Genomic DNA, 19,640 nt, shown 5'->3' with positions numbered 1-19,640 from the left:
TCCTCACTAGGGTGAAAGACTGATGCGTTCCTGCTCATTAGAAGTTCTCAAAACCCTCCAACTCTTTTCTTCTTTTTTAAAGGGGTTTTGTTTGTTTGTTTGTTCTGGGCTTATGTGCACCCCTGTAGACCCCATGTGTTCAACTCAAGGTTATTACACATCAAAGATGGGATCCCAAATGCCAACAGATGCTGGGCAGACACCCAGGGATGTAAGAAACTCATTCAACAGGTATGGCTGAAGCAGTGTCAGACAAGTTCACTTCCAGCTCAGGAGGCTCTGACTCTGAGGAATCCACGTTGGTCCTCGCAAGCACGGGATGCTTGGGGACAGGCAGACTTCACTCACTGGCAACCCTGGCAGAGCTCTTCCTCTTCCTACTATCTTCTTCCCCAGGCTGCTGTGGACTGGCAGGGCTTGCCCTGGAGGAGCCTCTGCAGCGGCAGCTACTTGCGCCCCCAGGAGTCAATGGCACCACAGGCACTCGGGGGTAAGGAAGGCCTGTAAGAGCTTGGCTGCTCTGCTCCCAGCACAGGCTTTCGGCAGAGAGGAGGGGTGATCCCAGGTCACCGAGTTAGGGGTCATGACTGGAACACACTATTAGCACAAGCTTCAGAGTTACCCATAGGAAACAATCCATGACACAGCCAAATAAGAGGCGAGGCAGGCTTAAAATAGCTAAATAAATCTTTAATATTTCTAATTGCAAATGTACAGAAATTGCACAGCCACACGGAGTCTTCAAACACCAACAAGTTCTCTGTACATTATTACATGGTTAAAAGTCACGGTTGGAGGGAAGGGCTCCAGCCAACTCTGACGTTTGCATTTTTTCCTTTTCACATACTTACAAAAGGGGAGGTGGGTACAGTGGGGGACAGGGGTAGCCTTGTGGCCAAGTATATAGAAAAGAGGGGCTGGTTCCCTGGACAGTCTGGCTCCCAGATGTATGGGTATGAGGGAGTGGTTACCCTCAGACAGGTGCTGGGGTACACGGGAGCTCTGGCCCTGGTCCCTACCCCCACTGCTGGGTAGTCAGAGGTCTTCGCTCCAAGGAAGTTTGGCAGTTTCCTTAATCCTGAACATACAAGTTGAACAAAAAGGTCAGTTGTCTGTGTCGGCAGGGGAGGGGCAGCTCTCTCCAGCAGAGCCTGGGTGTCAGTGGTCAGGGTCTTCCCAGAGCAGGGACCATCCTTCCCTTGGGGCCTCTGCAGCCCTTGCTGTAGGCAGAGCTTAGCCCCAAGGTTATGGGCAGGAGGATGCTGTACTGGCCCCATTGGGGCATGTGCCCCCATCAACCTCTCCCACCCCCCAACAGCATGCTGCAAAGCCAACAGATCAACGCCCCAGGCAGGAAAAAGACAGACACCTAGACTGCAAAGCTCACCGTCCTGCCCAGCACCGTTCTCTAGGCTACAGTGTCAACCGTGAGAGCAGCGGTCCCGGCCAGCCCTCGCAGCACCAGGACTAAAGGACTATGTACATCCCTTGGGTGAAATAGTTCCATTACAGTCAAACACCAAGAACATTTACAAAAATCGGCAGACTTGCAGTTAAGATAAAAATCTGTGGAGAGTCTGTACACTTTTACAGTTTTTGCACTAGGTAAATAAGGCTCTCGGCCTGAGAGCTAACAACCCCACCAGAGGGGCCATTGCATCTGGCCCTGCGCCCTCCTGTCCAGGCCTGGGGACCTCCCCATATTGCTAGGAGGCGCTCAGACAGAGGTCACTTTATGAGGCATGGGCGAGAGTATGGGTGGGGAAGAAAACAGGGCTTCCTGGGCAGTGGAAGGGCAAGACCCAGGCCAGGCCCTGCCCAAGAGGCCACCCTGGCTGAAATGCACAGGCGTGCAGGGGTGTGGACAGGAAGGGGCAGTGGCAGGACTTCAGCCCCGCCTCCTTCCTTCCTGAGGTCTCTGACCCTTGATAGCCAAGCCCTCTCTCCCAGCATTTGTCTGTAGCCTAACTGGGTTGTAGGTTATATCTGCCCTTGCCTGTCCACAGACTGAGGATGGGGTGCAGCATGGCGGGCCACACCTCTAGATTTCCACCCTTCCTAACGAGGACTCTAGGAGCACAAGTGCAGCTTGCCTAGCCCCATTCCACTGTCTGGGCAAAGGCCCCAGCTCCTGCCCTAGGTGACTCAGAACCAGGGCTTGGAATCTAGGGTGGGAACAGATGAGGACCCAGGAGAGACCCGAGCTCCTGCCCATCTCTGACCCACAATGGGGGGAGGGACAGATATGCTACGAACAGCCTAGAGCTGGGAAAACCAGCCCCAGCTGTGGGGTATGCCCCTCCCTGCCTGCAGTGCCTGGGTCCTTGGCTGGGGCTGGGAGGGTGAGGAGAGGCGACTGCACACACAGGGCCTGGTGCAGGCTGCTGCTGTCTTGGAGAGGGAGCAAGTCTAACATCCTCCAGGGCCGCTATTTCCCATGCAGTGCGCACGCTCAATTTAAAAGGCCCCTGTGTTCCAGCAAGCGAGCAAGCGGGCTTTTGTTTCTAATGCATACTGTGAAAGGAAAAAAAATCACAGTTATCCACCTTCTCAGGGCCTTGCAGGCATTAGACTTCTTCTTTTAAACCATCAGAGAAATGAGATCACTTTTGCAGGATGAGCACCAATGGCCACTCCCCACAGGACCACTGTGCTGGGATGCACTGGGACCCTGGAGAAGGCAGCTACAATGCATGGTGCAACCTGGTCACCTCTGCCCAGCTCTCTGGCTTCTGGGAATCCCAAGAGCATGAGCCAGGCCCATATGTGAAGTGTGGGAAGCTGTGGAACCCACAGGTATGCGGGAGGGCACCACAGAGAAAGTGCAATGCTCACTGTCTGTTTGGCAATGCGATAAGAAAGGGAAGGAGATGGAATATGGCGAGACTGGGCCAGGCACAGGAGCGAGGTGACTCCAGTTCTGTGTGGACAGGAAGTGTCCCTTGATGGGCTGCATGCAATGGCAGGGGCTCAGGGCAGAGATGAGCAGGGGCCACAGAATCTCTCTGTGCCTACCAGTCAACCATTCCATTAGGTCCCAGGAGTGACCCCTAGATCATACTTGAGCCCTTTCCAAGTAGCTCCCTCCCTGGCAAAGGGTAAGGGGTACATGCACTTGGCTGGTCGAGGAAGAAAAGGTAACACATACCAATTCAACAACCAACAGACACATTTGGCAGGCCTCCCTCCAGGTTGTCCCCACTCCCCAGCGGGCAGTCTCTGCTGCTCTACCCAAGCCCGCTGTTCAGGTGGGCGAAGAAAAGGGGGCACTGTGCGCTCAGGCTCATACTCCATCAGTCTTGTGTCCCCCACTGCGGGCGAGTCTGCAACTGTGGGGAGCCTCCCGACCGAGACCGAGACCCTGCCCCGGGCCACACAGTCCCCCTCTCCTCAGGCAGTTAACAATTGCTGCTGTTTCTGAACTCGCCGTTCTCAGTAATCTGCAATTTGGTGGGGTTGGTGGGGGAGACGCCGTTACGGGCTTGCATGCTGTACCTCTCTTTCAGCTGTGTGAGAGCGCTCATGAGGCGGGCGTTGGCAGCATCCAGCGAGGCGATGCGCTTTTCCTGTGGGCAAAGAGGGCATCAGTAGGGCATAGGATGGGATCTAGACTGCAGAGAGGACCATGCTAGGCAAGAGAAACAAGAAGGACTTGGTTGGAAGCCAAATGTGGAAAAAGCCTCAGGCTGTGGAGTGGCCGGCTCCATGTGGGAAAGGTTCTGTCTGGAGTTACAGTGGCCACCTGAGGCTCAGAGGCAGGAGCCCATGTGTCCATGCATGCGAGACACCCAGAGTTCCTAATTCCTAGGCTGCATAGTTTACAGTCTAACCAAACCTGCCAATTCTTGGGGGCATTTGGAAGAAAGGGACACAGGCTTGAGTGAATGGACTTGTGGGGCAGAGTCCCCCTCCCTAGCCTGCTCTCACCTCCCCGACTCCCAGAAAGTCCAGGTAGTCAGTATCCTCAGGGACACTGTGGCTCCTGGCGCCTGGCTTTTACAATGAGGTGTAACCGAGAAGCCAGCTATCCCCACCCCCGACAGCTCTCTAACACTGTGGCCAGAGCCCACCTGGGCATCAATGATCTTCTGTTTGGAGTCTACAGCCGCTTGCATCTCGGCATGGTCCTTCTTCAGCTCCTCTTCCACAGACATCAACCTGGGGCCAGAGAACAAAATGAGTGGTGACCCCTCCTGTCCCCCAGCACAGACACGACTCCCCACCTCTAGCTCTGCTCTTTGGGGCTAGCCCTGTTCCAGTGCACTTCCAGGACACAATGAATGCCATGCCACAGGATCTGTAGGATGGAATACAACAAAGGCCCTGGAAGGCTCTAGACCCTCTTCCGTCATATTTACTGAGGTGGTGTGGGCCTTGAGAAGGGAAGCTCCACTTTCTCCCTTTAGGGGCTCAGAGCACTGGGAACACCACACCAGGCCTATAACTGCAGACTCTACAGCTGCTGCTGAGGGGGACAGCTCACACCCGCGGATGCTGGCAGCCCCCTGAGATTAGGGTGATGGGGGAATTCAGCAGGATCGAAGTGGAGAATCTATAGGACAGTCAAGTCTCTGCAAGAATTCTAATTCTACCCTGTGAGCAGGTAAGCAAACAGTAGGCAGGGCAGGGGTTGTGAAAGAGTCTCAACCCTGGGAATGGGTCCACCAGCTAGATTCTGGGAAAGATGGGCTACGTGGGACACTGTGAAGAATTCTGGGCAGGCACCTGCATGCATGATACAGCCCAATGAGGTCAAGTCCGAAGGTCTGAAAGTGCTACCCTAGCAAAGCTCCAAAACGAACCTGCAAGGATACAGCCGATTCCTGGCAGTGCCACTCTGTTCCAGAACAGATCCCACACAAGCAACAAGCACAAACCTCGACCACCGACCCCTGCGACTCACAATGCCTGGCATCCCACCAAAGCAGCCAAGGATACAGAGATATAAGAAGATAAAATCTATAACCAGGAGAAATGGGTGAGAAGACGCAGATGGCAGACGACAGAAGAGTAAGACAGCCACTACACAAACATCCCACATGCCCAGGGAAGACTTGAACTGTAACAAAACTAGAGAAGAAAACTACAAACTCAAGTAGAAAGGACTACAGCAGGGGCCACGGAAGCAGGGGTATGCCATTTCAGACCACACAGGAAGCATCTCATGTCAGTCATGCCTACGACCCAGGCCTGTACTCCATCTATCTGGGAGATGGAGGCAGGATGAACACAGCAAGTTCAATACCTGCCTGGGCTGCAGAGCACGTCAAGAAGAGTCCAGGAAATTTACTGAGAGTTTGTCTCAAGGAAAAAGGTTGGGGTTTAACTCGGGGCAGAGAACTGTCTAGCCTGAACAAGGCCCTGGGTTCAATCCCCATGCAGTAATATAAAAATGTATATAAAACAAAACCCAGGGAACGATGGAAAAAGAAAACCGTGGAGCTGTACAGATGGCTCAGTGGATTATCAGCACCTGTTCCTGCAGAGGACCTGAGTTCAGCTGCCAGTCCCCACAGGGCAGGTCACAGCACCTTAACTCCAGGAGACCCAATACCTTCAGCTGACCTCCTTGGGTAGCAGACACAGAAAGCATGCAGGTGAATCACATAAAATAAAATAAAATAAAATAAAATAAAATAAAATAAAAGGGGGGGGGCTGCTGGTGGTGGCACACGCTTTTAATCCCAGCACTCAGGAAGCAGAGGCAGGCAGATCTCAGAGAGCTTAAGGCCAGCCTGGTCTACACATTAGTTCCAGGACAGCCAGGACTGTTACACAAAGAAACCCTGTCTCACAAAAACCAAAACCAAAAAAAACCAACCAAACAAACAAACAAAAAAAAAAAGGGTGGGGTGGGGATTTAGCCCCTGGGTTTGGTCCTCAGCTCCAAAAATTAAAGAGAGAGGAGAGAGAGTGAGCACGAGCAAGCATCAATGAAATGGGGCAGGGCGGGAGTCAGAGAAAGGAAATAGGAAGCAGGGCCATCCACCTACAGATCTAAGAATAGCAACACAAAGAAAACCATACCAGGCATGTTATAGCCAGACTGTAAAATCAAATTGTTGACATTTAATGAAAATAATATTGGGAGGATCAGGTGGCTCGGGATAAATGCACTGGCACACAAGCTTAAGGGCTGAGCTAAATCTCCAGAACCCACAGTCAATAGAAGTCCACTGCCCACCCCCACAGACACACCCACCCACTCACACACAGACCCACACCATATAATACTTACGTATCCCCTATATATGCCTACATTAATATACCCACATACCTAAATGTACACCAACACACACCTACACACAGCACACATACCACCTACACACACACCATGGCACAAATGTGACACGCACATACATGCCCCATCCCAATAGTAAATACATTTTAAAATTTGTTACTGTTAAGGATCCACCCTAAGGCCTGTTCATGCCAGGCAAGCATTCTGACAATGAACATGGCTCTAGCCAAGAGAAGTACCTTAAAAACAACTAGAAGGGAAAAGACCAAGATGATAGGACGATGTTCCCCTCCTCCAGTAAACCTTCACGTCACACGGCTCTGTTGAAACAGCAGTTCAAACACAGCAGCAGTATCATTAGTACTACTACTGTAGCTGAGAAGCCTGGCACACTTAATATCTGCCCTCTGAGGAAAACTTGTCAACAGATACCCAAAGCATCGGGGAGATGAAGTATGGAAGCCAACAAGGGAGGAGCTATGGAATAAAAGATAGAGTCCAAGGAAGGCAAGAAGAGACAAAGAGATGCTTCTGTCCCAAACAGAAAACCTGCCAAGAGGCAACGGTGCTTAAAAAGAATTACATTAAAAATATATGGCTTAAACACTCCAATTAAAAGGCAGAAATTGTTAGATAATAAACAGGTCCAACAATAAGAAACCTATCAAATAAGCTTTAAGCACAAAGATTGGTGTTACAGTCTGGAAGTTTGTGCCCACACCCAATTGTGTCCAGCTGTCCTCTGAGAGGTGACTGTGTCATGATACTTTTACCAAAGAAGCTGGAGGGAGTTTGCTTCTAGGGACATAGCACCAAGGTATGAAGGAGAGTTACACTGACTCACCAGACACCTTGATCTCGGACACAGAAACATTCAGAACTGTAAACAGTAAATTCTTCTTGTGTATAACCACCCAGTGGAGGTATATTGTTATAGAAGAGAAAATGGACTAAACAATGGTTTGAAAATATATAGACAGGATATACCATGATATACCATGCTAACCCCAGTTAAAGAAAGTTACAGTGGCTACATTAGATATACCACGGGAAAAGATTATAAAAAGAAAGTGCATTTTGGCCGGGTGGAGGTAGCACACACCTTTAATCCCAGCACTTGGGCGGCAGAGGCAGGTGGATTTCTGGGAGTTAGAGGCCAGCCTCATCTACAAAACTAGTTCTAGGACAGCCAAGGGCTATAGAAAGAAACCCTGTCTTGAAAAACCAACCAATCAACCAACTAACCACACAAACAACAAAAACCCATAAAAGTCAGTTTGTTAGCAGTGCATAATAATCCTAAAAGAATACCCATGTAAGACCACAGAGTGTCAATAACACAAAAACCAACAGAAGAATCCGGATAGCTCAATATTGCTTCCTCAGAAACCCAGAGAACACAAGCACGTAGACAAAAGAGCAGCAGGGCCACATGGGACCAAAGAAGGAGAGACAGCTAGGCGCCAAGGAAGCCACGTGCAGACAGGATGTGCCATGCTGAGCAGGTGTCCAGCACCTAGGCTCGCTCTGCTCATCATTTGTAGCTGTCAGAAGCACAGCACAGAAAACAAACACTAGGAGGGCAGCACAGGTGATCCAGGAAGGACTTAGGCTGTGGACAAAACAAGGTGAAGGGGGAGTTCCCTGCCTACCTCACACCTGCTCAGTCCGAGGTCTCAACAAATCACAAGGCTATAAACACATACTCCTTCCACCTGGTGTTACTGTGAGGTAGGATACACCAAGGACTGTACACACACCCTGTCCCTGGGCAGAGACAACGGGAAGAGAGCTAGCTACTGGAACCAACTGACTGCAGAAAATCTTTAGACAAGCCAGGGCACTAGAGACCCGATAGACCCCAAGCTGGCACAGCCACCCTTCTTCCCCACCCAAACTGTTCCCCTACTGACAGGGGACACCACCCAGGTGTGCTGTCCTTCTCCCTGACTTCAATAGCTTTCTCACAGTGTCTTGCTTAGCATCTTAAACCCGGTTGTCAAATTTCTCCTAGAGCTTGACAGGAAGACCAGCTTCTTACAGGTGCCTCAGACCCTCAAGTTCCACCCCGCCCTGTGGTCCCTCCTGCCCTCAGAGGCCTCTGTGGACCCGTAGGAGGCCACCTCACCTGCTGATGATGCCCTTCATCTGGATGTCCTTGTCCTCCTGCTGCCGCCGCAGCCGCTCCTCACCCTCTTCTAACCGCGCCTGGTACTCCAGAACCAGCTTTTGCGTCGTCTCCTCCTGGCACTTGAACAGGGTCTCATATTCCTCCAGCTTCTTGGTGGAGATTCGCAGCTTGTCCTGCAGCACTGCCAGGTCCTGCCAGAAGGGCAGCAAGCCAAGGGCCAGCACCCAAGACAGAGAGCATAGCCTCATCAGCCAGAGCAGGGTAGGAATGAGTCCAACAGTGAACAGCCGGCCCAATCCTGTGGCTGCCCAAGGTCTGTCTCCTCTTCTCCCAGTCCAAACTGGGCAGTCAGGAGGAGGGTGAAGATTCAACCCAAATCTCAAAGTTTGAACTTTTCTTTTTGTTTTGTTTTTGTTTTTCAAGTATAGGTTTGATGCCTGTCCTGGAACTAGCTCTTGTAGACCAGGCCGGTCTCAAACTTACAGAGATCCATCTGCCTCTGCCTCCAGAGTGCTGGGATTAAAGGAGTGCAACACCACCTGGCTGAACTTTGTTTTTTAAATCGCTTTTTAGATTTATTTTTTTAATGCATGAGTGTTTTGCCTGTACGTGGGTATATGCATCACTTATAGCCCTGAGAAGTTTAGAAGAGAGTGTCAGATTCCTGGGACTGGAGTTCCAGACAGCTGTGAGCCACCATGTGGGTGCTGGGAACTGAACCAGAGTCCTCTGTAACTGCTGAGCCATCTCTCCAGTCCTGTGACCTTTTTATAAGAAACCCTGAGGTAAATGAAGATACCTGACAGTGCCCTGAGAGGTAGATGGCAACAGAGGAGGGACAGCAAGACTCAGACAAGTCCCATGAGAAGCAACTGCCCTTGGGGCTGGAGAGGTTAAGAGCATTGCCTGCTCTTCCAAAGGTCCTGAGTTCAATTCCCAGCAACCACATGGTGGCTCGCAACCATCTGTAATGGGGTCTGGTGCCNATTCCCAGCAACCACATGGTGGCTCGCAACCATCTGTAATGGGGTCTGGTGCCGTCTTCTGGCCATACACACAGACAGAATATTGTATACATAATAAATAAATAAATATTTTAAAAAGAAAAGAGAAGCAACTGCCCAGCAAGATGAGATCCCAGCCTCTACCTGATCAGACCACCACAGGAATGAGATGGTAGTGCAGACAGGAGAGAACAAGGAAGAGGGGGAAGGCAAAACAAGGTATCCTGGGCTCTCCAGATGTGACTCAGCCTCTGGGGAGAAGGGAGGAAGCAGGGAGCCTGCAGGGAGGTGAGGCCTCCTTGCTCTCCTGACCATGGCTCTGGGAACACCATGTCCCATGTCCCCAGATTCCTTTCACATACTGGGGGAAAGCAGGTGGGTGCAGTGAACCAACGGGGTGGTGGCAGATAGCAAATGCAGCATGGAGATGAACTCCCTTGAGGGGGGCACGGGAACAGAGAACACTGCCACCCTGAAAAAGGGCTCCTGCGCATGAGGCTGCAATAGGCTGTCCTAGAATTAAAGGGCCGAGGGTTCTCGATACCAAGAGAATAGCAAGGGAAGCATCTGCCTGTAGGGTCCTACTCTGGCTCCCCCATCTACCTGGAGCTTGGTATCCAGGGAAAGGTAAGGCCCGCTCATGAGTCCAGGGAGGTGCCATGACTACTAAAGACTTGGGTGGGTAGTCAAGGCACGCCACCGCCCCTGAAACGCTAGATACACGGTGGGGTGAGATCCAGAACTTCCACAACTTAAATTTTCCCTGGGTGAAAGAGCACATCCCATTGGCAACGTAGCCTTATCCCTTATCTTGGTAACTCCCTAAGCCCTAGGTAGGCCTAAATCAAAAGGAAAGAACTTGTGTGTGTGGATCTCATAGCAGTCATGGGATCCCTGCCTCTGGCTCCTCGTTTCCAAGGCTCCCCAAGAGTCTCTAGCAGCTCCTTAAATGCCCAGTTGCAAGAGGCCTTCTTCAAGTTCTGACCCCCATGTCCCAAGACTGCACAATGCCCTCTCTCCAGTAACTATGTGCAGCCTGTAATGGAAACACTCTTGCTGCTTTCCTCCCAGCTGTGACTCCGTCTCTGCAGAGACGGACGGTGACAGGAGCAAGCACTGTCACCCCACTAAGGCTCTCTCAAGACCCCGTCCCCTCGTACTGGTGCAGGCAGCCCGCCCTCCACCCAGCCCAGCTTTACCTTTTCTGCTTGGCTGAGCTCCTCCTTACTCCTTAGCCTATCCCTGTGGGGGGGATCTGGGCCCAGGCCCTCGTCTTCTAACAACTGCGCGTTCATGGTCAAAAGCCAAGCGGCTGTGCGGTCCAGGGCATTGGGGCTCACGGGTGAAGGGCCCTACAATAAAACACAGCTGTGAGGGGCTGTGAGAGGCAGAGACGGTCACTAGGGAGTCACAGGTGGGGAGAGGACCTCAAGTTGCCCAAGTACTTTCTCAAGGACATCAACCTTTAGACAGCAGCCAGAGCCAGCCAAAAGCCCAGGTGGGCTCAGAGCACTGTATTCTGTTACCATCAGCTTGGCTGAGGGGTGGTCAACCTACTGCACAATAATCTGTCTTGTTGAAGCCCTTGGGTGGAAGGGATGGGCCACCTTCCTGATACTTACGTTCAGGGGTAGGTTCAGTCTGTGAGTGCTTCGGGAACCAGGGCCAGAGAGACAGGTAGGCTTGGGGTTTGGGCAAGAACTTTACTAGGCATGGACGAAAAAACAGAAACATGCCTTATTTCCTGACTCAGCCTAACCCTGGGGAACTGGTGAAGGAGCCTGGCATTCCTTAAAGCCTTATAGGTCCCGACTGTCAGAAAAAGGAGTGCATACGGTGGGTGGGCCAGGGAATGCGGCGGGACAGCCCCATCGGCATGGGATGACAGCTGGGTGCAAGTGAGGTGAAATGACCGAGGAAGAGCATGGCGTGCATGGCTGCTGGCTGACCAGGAGGCCCGCCCACAGTGCTGACCTGCTTGTGCACAGCGCGGGGCTTCAGCTCTGGGCTGTCTCCCTTGGAGGAGGAGGACTGTTGTCGCAGCCGGGTGCCAGGGCCAGCCCAGTCAGGTGATGCTGACGCCAGGGTTCCACTCGAGGGCCGTGGGTACTGTAGGGTGCTCAGCAAGGTAGGAGGTGTTCTGCCCCGGGGGGCAGGAGGTGGTGGCGGTGGTGGTGGCGGCGGCTGGTCAATCCTTCGCTGGGGACCAGCACTGTTTTGCCTTGGCACTGTGGGCTGCCCACCCTTCTCAGTCAGTGACATCTGCCGCCGTGCCAGCTCACCAGGCCGCCTCACCAGCTCTTCGGCAGTAGTGCTGAAGCTTCCCAGTTTGGCAGCAGCTGCCAACTCCTCACTGTTGCTGTGAGAGCTCAGGGAGCTGTGGCCCTCAGAGCCTGAGTCACCAAGGCCACGGGGTGACAGCGGCAGACCAGCCGCCATCTGGTATACAGGATTCTGGAAGGAGAGTGGGGCCAGCAACTGGGGCCGGCCTGGTGCACCCTCAGAGGTGCCTGGTGTGGTCGGTGTTGGCACTGCCCGCCGCACTGTGGCCAACCCTGCGAGACTCACTGGGGCTGCCCGGGCTGGCCACCCAGTCACCAGCTGAGTTGCAGGCACTTGCCCATCAGCAGGTAGGGCGTCGGGGCCCACTGGGGAACCTGCCTCCCCATCCAGTGTACGGGCATCCTGGAGGTCTACCATGGACAGGCTCTTGCTGCCGTTGGCCATCTGCAGGTCAGGCTCATTAGCTTCTGAGTAGCTCGAGCTGCGGGCAGGTGAGGGCTGGACCCCGGAGGACCTTGTGACAAAAAACAAGTCCTTGTTTTCGGGGGTTGGAGACGGTAACCGGGTGAAATCTATCAGACTGCAGGGAGACAAGCACACAGGGAAAGAAGGGAAGAACCGTGAGTCCAGCCTCGTGTGTCCAGGCCAACAGCACCACCACCTGCTGGGCCTGGCATCTTGAACCAGGGCTGTGGACACGGCTGGGTGGCAGGAGGGTCACTGGCGAGGTGGCTGTTCCGAAAGAACTTCTCTTTTGGGAACAGCCCTGCTAGTTTTAGGACAGACTGCTGGGCAGGACTTATCCCTGTAGGTGCATCTTGGGACAATGGCTACCAGGGTCTAGAAGTGTCCCATAGTTACACCTGAGTCCAAAGTTCGGAGGCTCTCTGCCATCCCTGGGTTCTGAATTGTGAACATCATTTTCAAAGTGACTGGGGCTCCTTCTGCCTCCCCTCTTGTTCCTAGTCAGTCTAGTAACTCTAGTGGGGAGGGTGGGAGCTAGTGAAACCTCTCCTGCCCCTCCTCCTAATGCCACTCTTTTTGAGTGGCAGGCGGGGGCTGCCGTTCCTGACAAAAACAGGGTATCAGAGGAGTTGTCAAGGGCATGAGGCAAGCAGGCGAGTCTGAATCTGTGCTGCAGGCCACACCCTCCCCCACTCTACCAAGGCTGGACAGCTTTCTCACTCCAGACCTGTCTGCATCTTAACCCTGGACCTTGCCCAGACACCAAGCACAGCTGTAAGAACATGCGAAGCTGCTACTACCCCAGAATGAGTCTCCTGTTCTGCCACTCCACCTGCCTCACGAGCTGCTCCCATGCCTTGGCCGGGAGTGTGACACACAGTCTAACCAACTCCACACTTCTTTACAAAACACTCCCTCTGCCTTTGAGGTTCATAGAGTAACTGTGTCCAGTTACTCTATGCTCAGTGCTCAGTGAAGCAGGGACTAGGGATCTCAAAACCAACTTTCTAAAGCCCTAGAAATACAAGAACGGATGTTTATTTTATTTATTTGTTTAGAGACAAGGTTTCCCTACATAGTTTGAGCTGTCCTGGAACTTAATTCTGTAGACCAGGCTGGTCTCAAACTCAGTGACCCGCTTGCCTCTATCTCCCAAGCAATGGCATTAAAGGTGTGCACCACCACACCCAGCAAGGGATATTTTTAACAAGGACAGGTCCTGTGGAAATCTCAGGGAATTGGGGTCAGTAATTATCCCTAACCACGGCTTTCTCAGCTCTCTGCTTGTGATCAGCCTTAAACCCAAGAATGTCTTTGCCAGAAACAGAAATGAATTTTTTCCAAAAAGCATAAATGCACTACAAGTACCACCCACTTTCTCTGAGAAGCCTGTTCTGATTTATCCCAAATGGTAGCTCATTCCTTAAACTTGCCCCACACACTCTGGGTCTCGTTAGGCTAGCCGTAAGTACTTGTATGGGCACCATATTTCCCAACACCGCAGCTGGCCTGTGCCTAGCCTGCATGCACACCCCACCTCACCCAGCACACTTGGCAGTTCTTACCCAGAGAGATCATTCTCAATCACCATCTTCTGCAGCCCAGCTGAGATGCTGCTGCTGCCAGAGCCTGGTGTAGAGGCCAGGTCATTGGTGCCAGGGAGCTGCCCACTGCCCGGAGTGCTCAGTGCTGTGTGGACATCCCTCAGGATACGAGGCAGGGGTCCCAGTTTGGACACAATGCTCTGCAAAAATGGAAAAGGCAGTCATTACCTATTGGAACCCAGAAATGTAGAGCCCTGCTCCCCACCAGTCAGACCCAGCAAGTCTGCCGTGTTATAACCCCCAATACTGGCGTGGCCTCTCTCACGCTATACCTCCCTACCCAAGAGGCATCTGTGCTAGCCTCTTTATCAGGGTAGACTTGTCCCCTCTACACCTTAGCCTGCAGATACAGGCCAGATATAGAACAGATACACGGTACTGGCTCAAGAAAATATAGTGCCTGGGCCCTTCTGAACCTCCCTGTCACAGTGTGGATGTGTTCTGGCTGAGCTGAAGGGAGTGGACACTATCTTTGCAGTGGAAAGCCATGCATGTAAGAACCTGCAATTCCTATGGCACAGTGTGGAGGCAACAGTTCCATTTCAAATTCTTGTCACACCCTATCACTTTTGTGACAACACTGGTCATTTTCTCTATTTTCTGCCTGGTTCTGAGACCCACAGACCAGCATACTGGCTCAGGACTGGAAGGAGGGAAGAAGCCATAAGCAAATCTGCCTCCCTGCAATTTCAACAGCAAGAGTGCTGGTGAGACTCAGGAAGGGACTGGAGTCTATTAGTGTGCATGGGTGAGGTTGGCGGTATTCCCATGACAGGATACTCTGCTGCACTGAAAGGCCAGAGATGGTGCTGGACAGCGTGATGTAGGAAGACAAACAGAGTGGACGACGGGTATAATGGCCATGTACAATTAAGTTCTCACTAGAAAACAAACAGCAAAACAGATCCACATGTGCTCATGCCTGCGTGTGACAACATGTCTACAAGACAGCATGGCAAACTACACTGAGGAATCATCTCTCGGGGTGGGACAAGAGGTAGGGGACTTCTAGCCTGGAGTCAGTGATGTGGGATGTCTCTCTGAATGCTGTGAATATGTTTTACTACCATTAGTTAATAAAAAAGCTGATTTGTCCAATAGCTAGGCAGAATAGAGCCAGGTGGGAAATCCAAGCAAAGACACAGGGAAAAAGAAGGCAGAGTCTGGGAGATGCTAGCAGCCACCGGAGAAGCAAGATGTGAGGTAACAAGCTAAGAGCCTCATGGTAAAATACAGATTAGTAGAAATGGGTTGATTTAAGCTGTAAGAGCTAGTTAACAATAAACCTGAGTTAACAGGCCAAATAGTTTGTAATTAATATTAAGCCTCAGAGTGGCTATTAGGGAACTGGCGGGCGGGAGAGAAAAGTCCAGCTACAGGTCAGTAATCATTACTTTTGTAAAGTGACCCCCAAGAGACTGGAAAGCACGGTCAGTTAAGAAGTGGGTCCTGCAGCCATTGGGGGAATCAGTAGAATGCCAAGCTAGAGAAGGGCTGCTTGGGCTAGGTGACTGAAGGAATGTCAGGTATGCATACATGCTGACGGCCAATGGCAATTATAAAAAGCTTTCTTTCTTTCCTGAATTAGGAACCAAACTTAGGGCCTTGTGCATGCTAGATCAGCACCCTACCACAGAGCTACAAGCCCAAATTCCACAGAGGTTCCCAAATTCCAATTTGACATGGAAAGGGATAGGATCCTCAGAGTTTTCCCTCCCAGTGGCTACAAAATCAAGAGCAAGCATCCAAGTCAGACCCATTTCTCATACCATCAAGGTAAGGGGTGAGCATATGTGGTTCTTGGCCACCAGAGGTGAGCCCAGAGAAGCAGGTTCAAACCCAGCACCCAGAGCAAATGGCTCCAACCAGTGCTGGGGAGTGAACACGGCACTCAGCCACAGAGGTCCCTGTGACAGGGAGTACCCTACAGGCTAATCTGTCACGCAGTGAGCCCTCCAACCTGGAGCTGCACCATCTAGTCCAGGCAACAGGCACCTGCTCAAGCTGGCTGACAGCTTCCCAGAGTAGGGAATGCAGGCTGGACAGCTCCCGGCCCAGGTCTATATAGCCCTCGAAGCCTGCTGTGTTGGAGAGGGTCTCAGGGTTGGAGATCTCCAGCAGGAAGCGCTGCATGTTGGTCCACTCGTGCTCCAGGAACTGGTTCATGAATGACATGTACTCCTCCTTGCTTCCAAACCTGGACACAAAGGGCAGCCAAAGTAAGTGCCCTCGTTTGAGTCAGGTCCCACCTCCCTCTCCATCACAGCTACTGCCATTCAAGAACTCTTGCGTCACCAGGGCCCTCTTCCCAAGGCCAGGACCACTCTACCCTTCTCAGGAGCTAAAGTCACTAGAATGCTGTGTTCCCTCTACAGACTGCCCCTTATGGGCCCCAGCCTAGAAAGCGATCTGAAGGCCTGGCGGTGCACAGGTGACCCTCAGATCACCCTTGGCCCAGGTCTCTCCTGAGCTCTTGGAGTCACTGGGCACGTCAAGTCCAACGCCCTCCTCCCGAGTTCCCTATCTCAAGTGCAGACACATCATCCACTGGACAGCCAGCCAGAGGCTTGGCAGTTGTCAATCCCCTTCCTCTTCATCTCCAAATGACAAGGCCTGCTGACTGATCTAGTCACTTAGTGGCTGCTGTCCCTAGCAGTCGCTGGCCTCCTTCCCCGGTGCCTCTGTCATTTTTTGCCTCAAGCATGGCTACAGTTTCCTTCAGCATCTCTCCTCCAGGCAGAGCCTGCTCAGCGTAGATCCCTTTCAGGATCCAAAAGAGTCAAGGGCCATGCTGAGTGGTGCCCCTCTACACATGTGGCCTTTGGCTCCCTGCAGCCCTCCCGAAAATTGTGCCCTGTCTCTTTCTGGCCCTAGATTCCTTGGGCGCCAGGCCCTTACCATCACGCTAGCCTCTGCTGCTGGCCTTCCCCTTGCTCCTCCCCACAGCCGCAGGCTCTCCTAGGACTCTAGTTTGTGTCTTAGTCCCATTCGTGTACCTACTGCATGTGTCTCCCTGGCTGACGTGCTATGCTCCAGAGGCACAGGGCCACGGTTAACTCAGGTATAGTCAGGACCCAGCACACAGAGCCCTGGATAAAGGTTCAATCTACAACTATGAATTAATAAGATCACCCCAGCCCTGCCACGCCTAATTACACTCTCTAAAATGGTGGCCAAGGGGTCTCAGCCCTTGGTGGCTAGGTGGTTGAACACAAGCTGCTCTTGCAGAGGACCCGGGCTCATTCCCAGCATGACATGGTGGTTCATAACCATCCCTAATCCAGCTCCAGGGGGTCTGACGCCCTCTTCCGACCTCGCAGGAACCAAGAATTTACGTGGTATACAGACATACATGCAGGCAAAACGCACATAAAATAAAACAAATCTAATTTTAAAAAAAGAAAAGAATGCGGCCCCCAATCCCAGAAGTGCTTTATAGGCAATCATCTTGGCAGCATTACCCCAAGTGCCCAGCTACTCGGGAAGTCAGCCATTCATTGCAAAGTGGAGCCTGATCTTAAAAGACACAGGAGAACCCTTATGGCATGTTATGATAATATGTTAATTCAAAAAAGCAGAAGGAAAAAATATCTTGTCTTCCCACCTTTGAAATCCAAGGAAGCATACCAAAATGGCATGTGCTTTTCCTTGGGAGGATGGGTGTGGAGGAGGTTTTATTCTGAAGTAAGTGGTGAGGCAGGGTGGGGGTGTGGGTGTGGCTGAGAGTGACAGGGACAAAAGCAAGGCCCGCTGCACTAGCCCAGGTCAGGTACAGACACACCCCAAGGTTCTGTCCTGGTGGACCTCAACCCCATGGGACCAGGACACTCACTTGGCAAAGTTGGCCAGGTTCTGGGTGACTTTGGCGATGAGCGTGAGGGTGCGAGCCGTGCGGTCATCAGGGTACTCCTGAAGCAGGTTGAAGAGTGAGGGCGACATGATGGCAGGGCAGAGGAAGCGCAGGAAGAGGGAGGCACTGATGAGCCGTTCACTGATATCTGGTCGGCCACGGCTGCTGCACTCCTGCCGCCATGAGGCGAACACCTCTTTAAGCTCCCGTGGGAAGACACTGAGTAGGGACAGACAAAGATGGGCCTGGGGGTCAGGCAGGGCCCAGGACAGCACAGGGCCAGATCTGGTTTCACTGCCATCTCCATGCCAACAGTGGCACGAGCTCAGGGCTCTGCAGACAACTAGGCAAGATACCTGCTGGGCAGGGAGGCTGCTCAACAGGCCGGAGACAACACCACACAGGGTGGGCTCAAGGTTCACGTGGGCATGCGCTGAGGCTGGCAGGACTGACTCGATGCCAGGCTCAGCAGCAAGAGTGACATGACACTATCTTGCATCTTCCCCAGGGGAAACTTATCTTTCCACCCTAACAGGCTTCTGGGTCTGAAGGAAGAAGAAAACCATAGGGCAGATAGATTGCTGTTCCTTGGGCTCCCATTTCTGCCTAAATGTCATAGGAATCTGAGTTTTCCACAGTGCTCATGATGACTGAACAGGAGTACCCTCAGCTAGTGAGAACACAGCTTGCCAAGGTCTATTACACCTTCCCTGTGGTGATGCAGTAAGAAGGCATGAAAACAGGATTCCTGGTTCCACTGAATATCCCAACCCACCTGCCCATCTGCCTTAGGGTGGCTTTCCTGGGTTTCAGTTTCAGGTTCTCTAAGATGAAAGGAGACCTACCCAAGCTCTCAGAGCCATCTTTAGACTTGATCAGTCTGACAGGGCTCCCATCCCCCTTGCCTTGCAAGTCTACAGTAGCCCAGAAGGGCATGTGGCAACAAAGGAGGCTGAAGCAGCAGGGCTGCCCTAGAGAAGTGGGGGTAGGCAGCCCTCATGCCTGGTGCTTGAGCCAGGTGATGTATCCTGATAAACTTGTCCAGGAGAGAAGCCTCTGCCAGATGCCAGAGGGGAAAAAAGGAGACTCCTACCACACAATGTCTTCCCTGTGGAACAGAGGGCAGAGACTGAGAACTCAGCTCCGCAGGAAATGGCAGTGTATTCTGAGGGACCTTGAGACTCTCCAGCTGTCTCCTTACACCATGAAAGCATCTGGTGCAACACAGGTTGAGGGACCTGGACAATAGGTGCCTACCCCCAGGACTGGCCACTGACCCCTTCCCAAGGCCACTGCTCACCCAGTTGACCTGCCTTTGCCTGTCCTTTGGGAATAACAAACACCTCCCATTCCAGACCTGCCCTGGCGGACTCTAGAATGTTCCCAGTCACAGTACAGATGACTAAGGCCACGGGAGGGGCGGGTCTAAAGTCTTAGGGCGGGGAAGCAAACAAATGGAGGCTGGAGGCCTAGCTGGTGCTTAGGCATTCATACCTACTACTGCTCGATTGATTCAAGTGTGAGAACCTTCAGGAACAGACAGGGGAGGAGCCTTGAGAGTAGGTGCCAGAAAAACAGGATTGTACCAGGGTGCTGACACCGGCTTCGACCTGTGCAAGCTGTTCACTATAGAGTGGCCAATGAACTGCCATCTCCAAGTTCCTTCCATCATAAGACACACACAGGTACATACAGACACACACCTTACAGATGTTCTAGAGCGCTTTCCTAGAACTCAGAAGGGCCCTGACAGGAACCTGGCAATCCAGCAACTCAGTGAGGTCAGTTGTTGGCCCAAGGAGAGTGGGGAGGGGGGAAATCTGACAGAAAAGAGGACAGCCAAGATGGAAGGATGGGAGACCTAGGCATGTGGCACTGACCAGTAGGAGTTGATGATCTTACAGAAGGCCAACTCGCAGCACATCTTGAGGTTGCCTTGGTGCTCAGGAAGGTCGGCAGCTGAACACTTGCTTGGGTCCACTTCACAATTCTCATCTGACTCATACAGAGCTTTGATGAACTCACCTGCGATTGGGTGAGCATGGAGAAGGCAGTGAGGGAC

General features: G+C 52.3%; 1 protein-coding gene across 14 annotated transcripts in view; it reads right to left on the bottom strand.

Annotated features, from left to right (window-relative positions):
- Positions 1 to 19,640, bottom strand: part of Dab2ip (DAB2 interacting protein) — a 200,711-nt gene that overhangs the window by 27,407 nt on the left and 153,664 nt on the right. For 10 of the 14 annotated variants that reach the window (XM_050126787.1, XM_050126785.1, XM_050126791.1 and 7 more), the window contains 9 exons: positions 19,459 to 19,603; positions 17,561 to 17,797; positions 15,724 to 15,925; positions 13,690 to 13,868; positions 11,351 to 12,239; positions 10,576 to 10,728; positions 8,370 to 8,563; positions 4,071 to 4,158; positions 670 to 3,566 (listed from right to left, as the gene is read on the bottom strand). In XM_050126787.1, coding sequence (XP_049982744.1) covers positions 3,399 to 3,566; positions 4,071 to 4,158; positions 8,370 to 8,563; positions 10,576 to 10,728; positions 11,351 to 12,239; positions 13,690 to 13,868; positions 15,724 to 15,925; positions 17,561 to 17,797; positions 19,459 to 19,603 — 2,255 coding nt within the window. In that variant the 3' untranslated portion in view covers positions 670 to 3,398. Of the gene's footprint in view, positions 1 to 669; positions 3,567 to 4,070; positions 4,159 to 8,369; positions 8,564 to 10,575; positions 10,729 to 11,350; positions 12,240 to 13,689; positions 13,869 to 15,723; positions 15,926 to 17,560; positions 17,798 to 19,458; positions 19,604 to 19,640 lie in introns of those variants that run through there. The other 4 variants (XM_050126788.1, XM_050126789.1, XM_050126786.1 and 1 more) reach the window with 4 other exon arrangements.

The sequence above is a fragment of the Alexandromys fortis genome, unplaced genomic scaffold, assembly GCF_014885135.2.
Source record: "Alexandromys fortis isolate MF-2015 unplaced genomic scaffold, M_Fortis_MF-2015_v1.1 scaffold_268, whole genome shotgun sequence".
Taxonomy (NCBI): Eukaryota; Metazoa; Chordata; class Mammalia; order Rodentia; family Cricetidae; genus Alexandromys; species Alexandromys fortis.
This window is presented reverse-complemented; position numbering and strand designations above follow the sequence as displayed.